This window comes from Hemiscyllium ocellatum, chromosome 28 (genome assembly GCF_020745735.1).
Source record: "Hemiscyllium ocellatum isolate sHemOce1 chromosome 28, sHemOce1.pat.X.cur, whole genome shotgun sequence".
NCBI lineage: Eukaryota > Metazoa > Chordata > Chondrichthyes > Orectolobiformes > Hemiscylliidae > Hemiscyllium > Hemiscyllium ocellatum.
Window position 1 is genome coordinate 24660907 of NC_083428.1, and position 13771 is coordinate 24674677.

The 13771-nt window shown below is 41.4% G+C and overlaps 1 protein-coding gene across 4 annotated transcripts in view; it reads right to left on the minus strand.

Annotated features, from left to right (window-relative positions):
• The window catches only part of nfic (nuclear factor I/C), a 475870-nt gene that overhangs the window by 60789 nt on the left and 401310 nt on the right, over positions 1-13771 (minus strand). For 3 of the 4 annotated variants that reach the window (XM_060845894.1, XM_060845896.1, XM_060845892.1), the window contains one exon: positions 12967-13010. The exons of the other annotated variant lie outside the window; for it this stretch is intronic. In XM_060845894.1, the coding sequence (XP_060701877.1) occupies positions 12987-13010 (24 nt within the window). In that variant the 3' untranslated portion in view covers positions 12967-12986. Of the gene's footprint in view, positions 1-12966; positions 13011-13771 lie in introns of those variants that run through there. 4 annotated transcript variants of the gene reach the window in all.

Genomic DNA, 13771 nt, shown 5'->3' on the forward strand with positions numbered 1-13771 from the left:
TCATCTGTAAATTTAGAGATATTTTCTCAACACCAATAACTTTTCTTATTTACATCTCCAAATGTGTGTCATTTGCAATTCATAGTGTGTTCGGTCTGTCATCCAACAAAAACTCAGTGGAAACTACACTCAATGTTACTGCAGTGTATTTAACAGAGATTTTAAGTTTTATTGTTTCTTTGAATTAAGACTATACAATTGGCACTGTTCAAGGGATCTAAAAGCTTGTAGCAGCAAGCTATGGATGATCTTAATACAAAAAGTGTTTTGTAGCATTTGATCAGAATTGTCAAGAATGGGAGAGCAGCTGGTCACCTGCTAAATTCTTGCTGCTGCAGCAGAGGTGCTGTGTGAGAGATGGGATGAAGAAGAGTTGGCCTGTACAGCACTTCAGGACACTCTCGCCATAGGAGATAAGGTCCATGTTCTTGAGAAGAAGATTGAAATTCTGAATCAATGCACACCCACCATCCAACCAACCTACCTCAAAAGGTTGAATTTGCTCACAAAGCTAGTGTAACCTTGCCTTCTACCGAAGAGATGGAAGACATTTGAATGCCATAGAATACTACACATTATGATTATTTTACAGGAGAGTGCAGTCCAATTTATGCATATTAGGAAACTGAAAGGAGGGTAGCATCACCAGGTCCATTCTGCTATAACCCATGTTTCGTTAATGCAAATTCACTGTAACATGATTGACAAATTGGGCACACAGTTTCTGTGCGAACTTTTAAAGCATTTATTGGTTGTAATGCGATTATATGGTGGTACTATAACATGATTTTCTTATGACACGGGACTGCATGAGAACGGAACCACCGACTTATAGCAGAACCGACTGTACTGGATTCTTCCTCTGTTTGATCCTATTTATCATTGGATATCAATTAGCCAATTTCCAATTGAACTAACAGTCCACCAGTGATTCAGACACATCGGTATTATTTAGCATGAATATTCCAATGGTCAAAAAGGTCATAGCTTGCTCAGATACCCATGATCTTAGATACATAGTAGATAATATCAGCATGGTGGCTCAGTGGTTAGCACTGTTGCCTCACAGTACCAGGGGCTCCGGTTTGATTCCGGCCACGGGTAACTGTCTTGTGGGAGTTTGCATTTTCTCCCTATGTCTCCATGGGTTTTCTCCCATGTTCCAAAAGGACGTGCAGGTCAGGTGAATTGGCCATGCTAAATTGCCCATAGTGTTTGGTGCATTAATCGGGATAAATGTAGGGACATGAGTCTGGGTGGCTTACTCTTGTTGGTTTTCCTCGCTGTAGGGAATCTAATCTTTTGGTGCGGCACGGTGGATCAGTGGTTACCTGCTGCCTCACAGTGCCAGGGACCCAGGTTCGATTCCAGCCTTGGGCGACTGTCTGTGTGGAGTTTGCACATTCTCCTTGTGTCTGCGTGGGTTTCCTCTGCGTGCTCCAGTTTCTTCCCACAGTCCAAAGATGTGCAGGTGAGGTGAATTGGGAGTGCTAAATTGCCCGTAGTGTTAGGTGCATTAGATTAGATTAGATTAGATAAGATTCCCTACAGTGTGGAAACAGTCCCTTCGGCCCAACCAATCCACATTGACAATCCTCAGAAGAGTAACACTATGGGCAATTTAGCATAGCCAATTCACTTGGCCTGCACATCTTTGGACTGTGGGAGGAAACCGAAGCAGACACAGGGAGAATGTGCAAACTCCACACAGACAGTCGCCCAAGGCTGGAATTGAAACTGGGACCCTGGCGCTGTGAGGCAGCAGTGCTAACCACTGAGCCACCGTGCTGCCCCATAATTAGAGGGAAATTGGTCTGGATGGATTACTCTTTGGAAGGTCGGTGTGGACTTGTTGGGACGAAGGGCCTGTTTTCACACTATAGGGAGTCTAATCTAATCTAAGTTTGAGTTCATAGAAAGTATGGACTTGCGTGTGAAAGCATTAGGCATGTCATAACTATAGAGAGCCTGAATTACACTTTAATTGAGAAAGGCAGACAGGACTCAAGTAGGTTATTCAGGGCCTATCAATTATGCATGAAGAAGACAGCAAACAAACACCACAAATCAATCAGCTTAAGCATCCTGGGTGAGAAACTGGGCTCATTTTCATCGATTTGGGTGAATTGCACTGGGCTCATATTGGTGAGGACATTAGTACTTGTAATAACTTTCTGCCAAAATTACAGAGAGCATGCAAATCATGACATGAGTCAGCATACAATGCAGATTTTTTGCCGGGGTGTCAATTTGGATCTCAGCACTGCAATTAACATTTTCTTGTAATATCACACTGCTAAACATGCATTTTGTGGCAGGAAGGAACCACTTAAAGGAATCATAAATTACCTAGAGGTTAGTTGCTAATTGAGTTTTTTCCTGCCTATTGCTGCAATTCTATGAGTGGTGCTTTCTATCTTTGTTTGCACATTAAAAAGGTGGATAGTAGACTTCAGTAAATACTGAAACATTGGCATCACTGCCACCTTGAGAGCCTTTGGCAAGTAGGACCTTGCCCTGCTCTAAGTTTGCAGTCATAGCTGAAACAGGTGGCCGAAATTCAGTAAGGTTGTCCTTTTTAAGTGGTCTCACACATTGTGCCTCATTGAAGTTGGGTTAGGAGAATTTCTCTTTGAACAATGAGCACAATTGGCCTCTTGCAGGCAACTCCCTTTCCCATTTTGTATTCAACATGTCTTCTGTTTATTATTCAAATTATGGCATTTTCCAAGAGAAATGCTTACTAGTGCACCCATATCTGGTAATGGCTGGTTTGTGGAGAAACTTTGAAGTCATCAAAGATTTTCTCTGTGCCTGTTACCCACTCTCTGTTAAAGACTGGAGAGCTGCAAGTGGAGACATTTCAGTGGTATCCTAAAAGCATACTTTAAGAAGACTGGCTTTGAAACCACTAGCTTAGAAGAGAGTGCGTTGGACCATCCAATATGGAGAGTCTTGTTTCACTTGCTTCATAGCTGGTCCTGAAGAAAGGAGAATGCAAAGACCAAAGACACATCAGCAAGAGGAAAGCTCAAAGAATGCATGACACGAACCAACCTAATTGACGAATGATGTGATATGTATTTTCTGCCTGTCTTTAATGCTGCTTATCCCTTAGACTTTTACCTTACTTGTTATACCTCTTCTAAGTTACACTAACCTATTTATTACGGTCTCTATGCCTTCCTCTCATCCTCTTTTCCATTCTCCCCCTCTCTTCATTTTAGGTCACCATGGCATTCTTGCTTCAAGACCATATGCCAATGAGGATATGGCATTTGAAGACATACTGGAGGCCTGTGACCAGTGGAGTGCCACAAGGATCGGTGCTGGGTCCTCTACTTTTTGTCATTTACATAAATTATTTGGATGTGAGCATAAGAGGTACAGTTAGTAAGTTTGCAGATGACACCAAAATTGGAGGTGTCATAGACAGCGAAAAGGGTTACCTCAGATTACAACAGGATCTTGACCAGATGGGCCAATGGGCTGAGAAGTGGCAGATGGAGTTTAATTCAGATAAATGAGAGGTGCTGCATTTTGGGAAAGCAAATTTTAGCAGGACTTATACACTTAATGGTAAGGTCCTAGGGAGTGTTGCTGAACAAAATGACCTTGGAGTGCAGGTTCATAGCTCCTTGCGAGTGGAGTCGCAGGTAGATAGGATAGTGGAGAAGGCATTTGATATGCTTTCCTTAATTGGTCAGAGCATTGAGTACAGGAGTTGGGAGGTCATGTTGCATTGTACAGGACATTGGTTAGACCACTGTTGGAATACTGCATGCAATTCTGGTCTCCTTCCTATCGGAAAGATGTTGTGAAACTTGAAAGGGTTCAGAAAAGATTTACAAGAATGTTGCCAGGGTTGGAGGATTTGGGTCATAGGGAGAGGCTGAACAGGCTGGGGCTGTTTTCTCTGGAGTGTCGGAGGCTGAGGAGTGACCTTATAGAGGTTTACAAAATTATGTGCGGCATGGATAGGGTAAATAGGCAAAGTCTTTTCCCTGGGGTCGGGGAATCCAGAACTAGAAGGCATAGGTTTAGGGTGAGAGGGACAAGATATAAAAGAGACTTATGGGGCAACGTTTTCACGCAGAGGGTGGTACGTGTATGGAATGAGCTGCCAGAGGAAGTGGTGAAGGCTGGTACAATTGCAACATTTAAGAGGCACTTGGATGGGTATATGAATAGGAAGGGTTTGGAGGGATATGGACCGAGTGCTGGCCGGTGGGACTAGATTGGGTTGGGATATCTGGTCAGCATGGACGAGTTGGACCGAAGGGTCTGTTTCCATGCTGTACATCTCTGACTCTATACTGATTGACTTTGATGACTTTTATGATGCCAACAAACTTTTTTGTGGGACCTTATTCAAGTCTTCAGAGTTTGATGCCTGGATTGTCTTTATTAGCCAGCTGCTTCCACTGCTTGCTGAGCAGATGTCTGGAGAGCCACCTGGTCTTCTTCAGACATATTTCTCCTCCTTTCCATCTTCTCCATCAGTAGCTATGACACAACCTCTGAAAACAGAAGTGACCCCTCTCTCCTATGTTGTGGCATACTTCAATACTTCCCACATTACAGTCACTTCCTACAGGATTGTCAGCATGTTTCAGTCACAACACCCCGCCCATATAAGAGGAGCAAGCTATTTTAAATGGTTAACCATTCGTGGTATTAAGTGCTGCAGATGCACTCAGCCCAGTTAACATGGTCTGGGTGCAAAAATCATTTAGCTCAGGAATCAGCAAGAAGCCTGCACTGCATTGATCATGGTCACAGAGTCACAGAGATGTACGGTATGGAAACTGACCCTTCGGTCCAACCCGTCCATGCCAACCAGATAGCCCAACCCAATCTCGTCCCACCTGCCAGCACCCAGCTCATATCCCTCCAAACCCTTCCTATTCATATACCCATCCAAATGCCTTTTAACTATTGCAATTGTACTATCCTCCATCTCTTCCTCTGGCAGCTCATTCCATACACGTACCATCCTCTGCATGAAAAGGTTGCCTCATTAGGTCTCTTTTATATCTTTTCCCTCTCACCCTAAACCTATGCTCTCTAGTTCTGGACCCTCTGACCCCAGGGAAAAGACTTTGTCTATTTATCCTATCCATGCCCCTCATGATTTTGTTAGCCTCTATAAGGCCCCCCCCTCAGCCTCCGACCTCCAGAGAAAACAGCCCCAGCCTGTTCAGCCTCTCCCTATAGCTCAAATTCTCCAAGCCTGGCAACATCCTTGTAAATCTTTTCTGAACCCTTTCAAGTTTCACAACATCTTTCTGATAGAAAGGAGACCAGAATTGCACGTAATATTCCAACAGTGGTCTAACCAATGTCCTGTACAGTGCAACATGATCTCCCAACTCCTGTACTCAATACTCTGACTAATAAAGGAAAGCATACCAAATGTCTTCTTCACTATCCTATCTACCTGCGATTCCACTTTCAAGGAGCTATGAACCTGCACTTCAAGGTCTCTTTGTTCAGCAACACTCCCTAGGACTTTACCATTAAGTTTATAAGTCCTGCTCAGATTTGCTTTCCTAAAATGCAGCACCTCTCATTTATCTGAATTAAACTCCATCTGCCACTTCTCAGCCCACTGGCCCATCTGGTCAAGATCCCACTGTAATCTGAGGTAACCTTCTTCGCTGTCCACTATACCTCCAATTTTGGAGTCATCTGCAAACTGACTAACTGTACCTCTTATGCACACACCCAAGGGGGATAACAGTGCAATGTACTCCTCATGTTTGTTGAGAGAGATGAGGTCTATCCAATTTAACTTTGCTGCAATTTTGATCGGATGTTTTTCAGAATTATTCACTTTTTATTTCTAGTTATTTAATCATTCAATAAACTTGAAGATTACTTGCAATCTGCACACCACGATTCTGATTTCACTTACTACTGTGAACAGTGACTCTGCACAGCTGCAATCACTATGCCACCTGGCATCTTCCTGGATTAAGGCTATAGTAGGAACGATGCCAAATATCATCTTTGGTAGTTAACAAAACATATTAAAAATTGTGAACATTCTGCCTACATAAGAAAAGCATCTCTCTTGGTTAAAAAGTGAGTTAAAAAGTTATTAATGCTAACAGAATGGGAAAGACTTTAACTGCATATCACAAACGCAAGATAGAATGACCTTCGAGTGTTGAAATGATCAGATGTTTCACTCTATTTCTGTTGCCCTTCATAGTCCTTTAACTTTCACCGTCATATGCCATTCCAATTTCCTGTCGCAGTGCAATGAATCTACCACTCTGAAGGAGGAAATATATGAAAATTCTCGAAATTATGGACCAAGTTATGTTACTCAGTGAATTATGAATGAATTATTTTCTTTTGTACAAATCTAAAGTAGGTAATTAAACTGGGAACATTTCATCAGCCACATAATTTTAATAAACACATGATTTCAAATTAGAAATTAAAAGAGATGGAGTTAAACTGAGTGTGTTTGAGCACGTATATGTGCTTTGGATGGGAATGGGGATAGAGTATTGATTTAGGGTGAGGTGTGAGAGACTTCATGTGTTTTGGGTCCAGATTCATAATAATCATGAATGACCATTTGTGAGCTCAACAATTGCTTTCACATTCAGAACTCAGTCCAAAAAAACTAATTGGAAATAAATGAATAGTCTTCATGTTCAAAATCCTAAATGGACTGCATATAATTTCAACCAGAAACTCCGATCTGCTGAACTCCAGAAAGACTCATATTAGAATGTTTGACCTTTCAGCTTAGCCACAGTTATATTATGTAGCAGTTGTCCTTCACAGGAGCCCCACTGTACTAACAAACTATTAACATCTAACCTCAGAATAAATCACCCTTCGATGCTTTTCACCGCAAGTAACAAAAATACAAGTTTCTGGAAAAACACCAACCCTGAAGCTTTCTAGTATGATTATTAATTAAATGTCTGCAAGCTGTTAATTTGCTAACTAAAGGAGAGATAAATTACAAGGGGAAGCAATGACTAAGTAGATCATTAGTACCCACATGGAGAAAACCACTGATGTGTGTTTTAGGAGACCAGTGTTTGTATCTAATTAGTCCGATTAATATAACACTGACAGAACTATACTCAACAGGAGCACTCAGTTGAAAATATATGGTTAAGATCACAGAGAATGATTTGGTGAGTACAAAAAATGGATTGAATTTTATGTTGTGCAGTATTAATGAAATATATCTGCTATGTTTGCTGCATTCTCAGCTGTTTCAAGGCTGCTGGAAGAGAGGTTAATGAATTTTATTCTCATGCAGAATGTAGCCCTTGATCAAAGGCACGACTATATTTTATGTCAAACTCCTTCCTGACTGCAAATTGTCTCCTGCCATGACATGTCCATGTCAGGAAAAAATCCATACATGCAATCAGGAATATGTCGTAAAGCCGGAAGCAGTGTTTGAGCTCAAAATACAGTCAACAGAAAGAGCTTGGTTTAACCCTTTGAGGCTTACAATATATTTTCTATTCCAATATAAAACATTTAACCAGTTAAAGTTCTAGTGTTATAATGAGAAGCATCTCACTAATAATTGCATTTAAATGCTTTGAGGAGAAGTAATCAAATAAGCAAGGAGATTCAAATAAAATATTTGTGACTGCATTGTGCATATATTTTATTAATCATAATTCAGTCTCAGTTAATTCAATTTTTTTAATTTGCATGAAAATAATAGAAAAAGTCTCTCCTGGTGCTTTGTGCTGTTTAATTTTAGGAACAAAACAAACTTCATTACATGACGTTGATAGTAACGTAATTTATACAAAATTTTGATGAAGGGCTAGTAGCATAAGCATGAATAGCAGAAAATATATGTCTAGTGGCTGAATTCCATTCATTATACAAACAAACAAACAAAACATGATAAGTGAGGGAAGTATTCTTCACATGGCACATTGAATAATATCTGAAAGCCGTGTTCTTCTTTCCCTCAATTCCATGTTTGAACCTTTTCAGACAGGTTTTCACCATTACCACTGTGGCAAAATGGCTCTAATCAGTCACAAATGAATTTGTATGAGGATAGTACAGTTGACTGTGTGAATGGTTGAAGGAAAGATGAGGACAGATGTAACTCTGACCATAATATATCCTTGGCTGCTTCTCTTCCCATCAACATGCAACCTGCCTGTGACATCCTCCAAAAACAAGAAATCAGGTTTTACAAATAAGCTGACAGCATCAGCTATAAGTCCCCAAAACGTCACTCAACTTTTCGACTGCCTATGTTGTTACACCACTTGTGTGAAACTCAATTTTTAATGAATAAATCTTCAGACAATGTAGCAGATTGTGACTAAATTTAATTATCTAAAAGGTTTATAGTCACAACACTGGAACTTCTACAAATCTGCTGCAGCTATACACAATATTTCAACATATGAGCTGCATCGTCATGGGCATTCATAAATACGAATTTATTCTCTATACTCCATATCTTAGTCCTTGATCATTTGTATTTCTTCAGCAGATTACGCTCATTGCCACTAGCCTTTGAGTCGTCCTACCATCAGTCAGTAAAGGAAAGATGGAGCCAAGAAAAGCAGGAATTCTTTTTTTAGATGACATAAAGACACTATAACTCATTGCTATCTATTCAGTACCTCCCCACTTTCATTGTCATCGTTTTTTTCCTGGCTCAGGTGTACCAATAAGAACATAAGACAAAGAAGCAGAAGTAGGCACTTAAGCCGATCGAATCTGCTCCACCATCCAATGAGGTCAGGGCTGATCTGAATCTTCAATTTGACTTTCCTATCTTTTCCTCATATCCACTGATTCCTTTATCAATAAAAATTGCTTCATCTCAGCCTTGTATATAATGAACGACTCATCCTCCACAGCTATCTGAATTCACCACCCTCTGAGCAAAAAAAGTGCCTATTCCTCTCTGTCCTAAGCAGGCTGGGTGACTCCTTACACTGAAATATGTCTTCTGTTCTTAGACTCTCCCTCAGGTAGGAACAATTCCACGACACTTATCTTGTTAAACCACCTAAGAACCTTGTATATTTCCATAAGGCCCTCTCAATCTTTGAACTTCCAATGAGTAAAAGGTCAACCTACTGAATCTCTTTTCATAAGATAATTCCCATTCCTGGGATTGAACTATTGAACCTGTTGGACTACCTCCAATGCCAGTATATCTTTCCTTTAATAAGGAGATAAAACTGCTCCATAGTATTCTCGGTGTGGTTTACTGAAAGCCTTGCATAGTTTTAAAAATACTGCCCTATTTAAATGCAGGTCAATATTCCATTTGCCCTTCCTATTATCTGCCAAACACGAATTATAGATTTTTATGATTTATGCGTAAGGACTTCCAAATACCTATGTGCTGTATCTTTCTGCAGTCTTTCTCTATTTTAGTAATATTCAGCTCCTCTATTCTTGCTGCCTAAGTGTGTAACTTCACATTTTCTCACATTATAGTCCATCTGCCAAGCTTTTGTCCTCTTCCTCAATTTGTGAGTTTGCAGATGCTTTGTGTCATCCTTACCATTTGCCTTCCCACTTATTTTTGTGTCATCTGCAAACTTGGCTACAGTACATTCACTTCACTCAGTCAACTCATTAATTAATATTGCAAGTAATTATGGCCCCAGAACTGATCCCTGTGGCACCCCGCTAATTACAGGTTGCCGTCCCATGAATGATCCTCTTATTCCAAATTCCTCTCTGCTATTAATTTGTCAAATTCTATATACATGCTAATATTCTACCTCCAACCTCATGGGCTCCTATCTTATTAAATACTTCATCAAACATGTTCTGGAAATTCAAATGTATTATATCTGCTGGTTCCTCTTTATCGAGCTTGCTTTTTGCTGACTCAAAGAATATTTGTCAGGAATGAGTTCCCCTTCAGGAAACCGTACTGATTGTATTATGTGTTTCTAAATACTCTGCTATCATATCTTTTATAACATACGACAATATTTTCCCGATGACACATGTTCATGGCATACAGTAACCTGTTTCTTGCTTCATTCCCTTTTTGAATAAATGTGCTGCCTTGGCAGTTTTCCAATTCTCTGGAACTCTTCCATAATCTATGGTTACTTGGAAGATTACTACCAGTACATTCAATATCTCTGTAATTATGTATTTTAATATCCTAGAACGCAACGTATTAGACCCAAGGGACATATTGGTCTTTGGCCCTTTTAATTTCCATTGCCCTTTATTTTCCAGTGATAGTTAGTGTACGCATTTTCTCTCCCTTTTTGCCCCTTGATTATTTGATATTTTTGGAGTATTTTACCATGAGCATTTAAGCAAATCAATTATGCAACTCAAAAAGAAATAGCTGGAAAATCCCAGCTGGTTTGGCACCATCTTTGGAGAGAAAGTGGAATTAATATTTCAGGCCCAATGACCCTTTCTCAGAACTGATGGTATCTATGAAAAAGATGGTTTTGTTCAGCAGATGGGGTGTGTGTAGAGTGTCGGCAGGAAGAAGACATACATCGACCTCTTCTTCTGTTGCCTATGCCTCCATGTCCATTTCTTTGCCAAGAGTCCTTCTCATCCACAGACCTCTTCATCCATCTCCAACGCTCTCCCTCCACCTGAACCCTTCCCTCTGGTCTTTTACCTACACTCGACCTGTTCACTGAAAACTGTCAACATGACATTGGTCGCCTCAACTTCTCTGCCACCCCCTTACCCAATCCAACCTATCTCCCTCTGAACTGACTGCACCCCATACTCTCAGATCCAACCCTGACTTTGTAATTAAGCCTGCCGACAAGGGTGGTGCTGTTGTTTGGTATGCCGACCTCTACACTGCAGAGACTGGCGCCAGCTCTCAAATACTTCCTCCTATCTCCCCAGACCATCGCTCTGCCATGGAACATCAGGCTATTGTGTCCACAATGGTCATTAGCCTTATTTCATCTGGTGATATACGTCAAGTTCATTCACTGTCATTAAGCAAAAAACCTGCTACTCATTTTCTAATGGCATTCTTGAGCATGCATCTCCTGAACTGCAGCTGTTCAAGATGGCTCTGAAAGGCAACTAGGAATGAGAAAAGATTGTTGGAATTGACAGCAACTCTGATAATCCATTTTTTTTAAAAAAAACCTCCAGCCCTCTAAACAATTAGAGGTGGGCGGCACGGTGGCACAGTGGTTAGCACTGCTGCCTCACAGCGCCTGAGACCCGGGTTCAATTCCCGACTCAGGCGACAGACTGTGTGGAGTTTGCACATTCTCCCCGTGTCTGCGTGGGTTTCCTCCAGGTGCTCCGGTTTCCTCCCACAGTCCAAAGATGTGCGGGTCAGATGAATTGGCCATGCTAAATTGCCTGTAGCGTTAGGTAAGAGGTAAATGTAGGGGTATGGGTGGGTTGCACTTCGGCGGGTCGGTGTGGACTTGTTGGGCCGAAGGGCCTGTTTTCCACACTGTAAGTAATCTAATCTAATCTAAACAATTACTTTATTAATTTCAGGCATCTGCTGTAAGCAAGAGGTGCTTATGATGTGGGATGGGTCTGTTCATGAATGTCTTCCAGTTTTGGACTTTTATAAATACCATTCCACATCAGTAGCAGTCGCCATCACTGGCTTCATACTTGCATTCTAGAACATTACTCTGAATTGGCTCTATCCTGCCATATCATTGTATATCTTCCACAATACCTAGGGATATGGGCCAAGTGTTGGCAAATGGGACTAGATTAGTTTCGGATATCTGGGCAGTATGGATGAGTTGGGACTGAAGGGTCTGTTTCCGTACTGTATATCTCTATGACTCTAACAACTTCTCCTCATTTCCTCCTCAGTGTTCACCACTCTTATGAAATGCTTCTTTCCATCTCTTAATTTCTGTAATGTTTTCTCTGTAATTTGACGGTATCAATTCTCATCCCTCTTTTCATACAATGACTTGCTCTTCAATTTGTTTTTCAGCTATCCTCCTGTTCCTCTCAGCCAGTCTTCTTTCTGCTTATCCTGCAAATGCCTCCTTGTTACAACTTCCCTTTGAACCTGTTGTCACTTAGTCTGTATCTTCTTTGTTAGCAGCACCTTCCCTCTTCTGTGTAAACCACAAAACCAATCTCAGCATCTAAAAATCCAGTGCAGTTTGTCTCCATATTATGGTCAACAGGCATTTAATCTTTACAATAATTGGCATTTCTACAATCTGGATGTACAATTTTCTGATTAATTTGGTGAATACACTTCTTTCAGATGTCTAAATTATTATTGATTCCTGACAAGCATCAACCATAATTTCCATTATTGCAATTAAGCAGCTGCGATGCGATACATCTGATCAAACTGAGATTGTGAAGTACAAAAGACGCTCTACAACAGCAGTGATTAAGATGGCGACAGCAACAGGGTAGGAAGGATTCGGGCTCCCACTCCCATTCATCTGGCTGATCACATCTTTTTTGTTTCTTCTTTTTGTTTCATTTCTCCGCTTCTTAATTTCTCCTTTGCATCAAAGTTCACCTTTTCTTCTTTTCTGTGGCTGTGGTGGAGAAGGGTGGTTGTGAGGGCCTGTACAGCACTGGCAGTGTGGTGGATCCAGATTCCGTTCCTTGTGGCCATAGCGACTGCAGCTTTATCGTCAGTGGGCCTGGTCTGTTCCTCCTGGCGGCGGTGCAGCAGTTTCAACGGTGGTTATAGCGGTGGCAACATGGTGGTTCTGCTCCGTTCCTCGTGGTTATGGCGGCAATATGGCAGCTTCGGGCGGCAACTGAAGTGGCAATGACTTGACCATCAGAAACTTGGTGGGTCCGATCTGTCCCTCCTGACTATGGCGGTGATGCAGTAGCTTCAATGTTGGCTTTGGTAGTGACAGGGTGGTGGCTCCGTTCCAGAAATCCTTGCTCTGGTGGCCTCTGGGACAGCTTCAGCAGCAGCATCCCATGGCCTCCCCATAAACCGAGATTGCCGTGAAGGGAACAAAGATGCATGTTGACCTAATTTTGTCTTAATTATTTCTTTTTATAATTTTCTGTAATGAAAACGGAGCAAATTGTAGGAACTTAGGCACACTGTATTTTCATTTTTTTATTCCCATGTTTCCCAAATCCCAATTCAGACCTCAGTTAAACTGAGTTCGTTAATTACTGAGTATTGAATAAGTGCTGACAGAAAGTTCACCAAACCAATGGCTCCATGGCAAGCTATTTACTTATCCTTAACACTGACTTTAATCTTCACATAGATTTTTTTTTAGATTACTTACAGTGTGGAAACAGGCCCTTCGGCCCAACAAGTTCACACCGACCCGGCGAAGCGACAACCCACCCATACCCCTACATATACCCCTTACCTAACACTACGGGCAATTTAGAATGGCCAATTCACCTGACCCGCACATCTTTGGACTGTGGGAGGAAACCGGAGCACCCGGAGGAAACCCACGCAGACACGGGGAGAACGTGCAAACTCCACACAGTCAGTCGCCTGAGGCGGGAATTGAACCCAGGTCCCTGGCGCTGTGAGGCAGCAGTGCTAACCACTGTGCCACCGTGCCGCCCTTATAGAATGGGCAAATCAGATTGTCAGAGGTAGCTATGAGGAATAATTTATATAGTATATTCAGGACTGATTTCTATAACAATATATTGTGAATCCAAAAGTGGATCGTTCTGTTTTAGACCTGGTGATATATCAAAGGGCAGGAATAAATTACATAAGAGTAAAATTCCCTCAGAGACAACAGTGACCATAACATTGGCATTTAGTTCGAAACCTGGGTCAGAAACATGT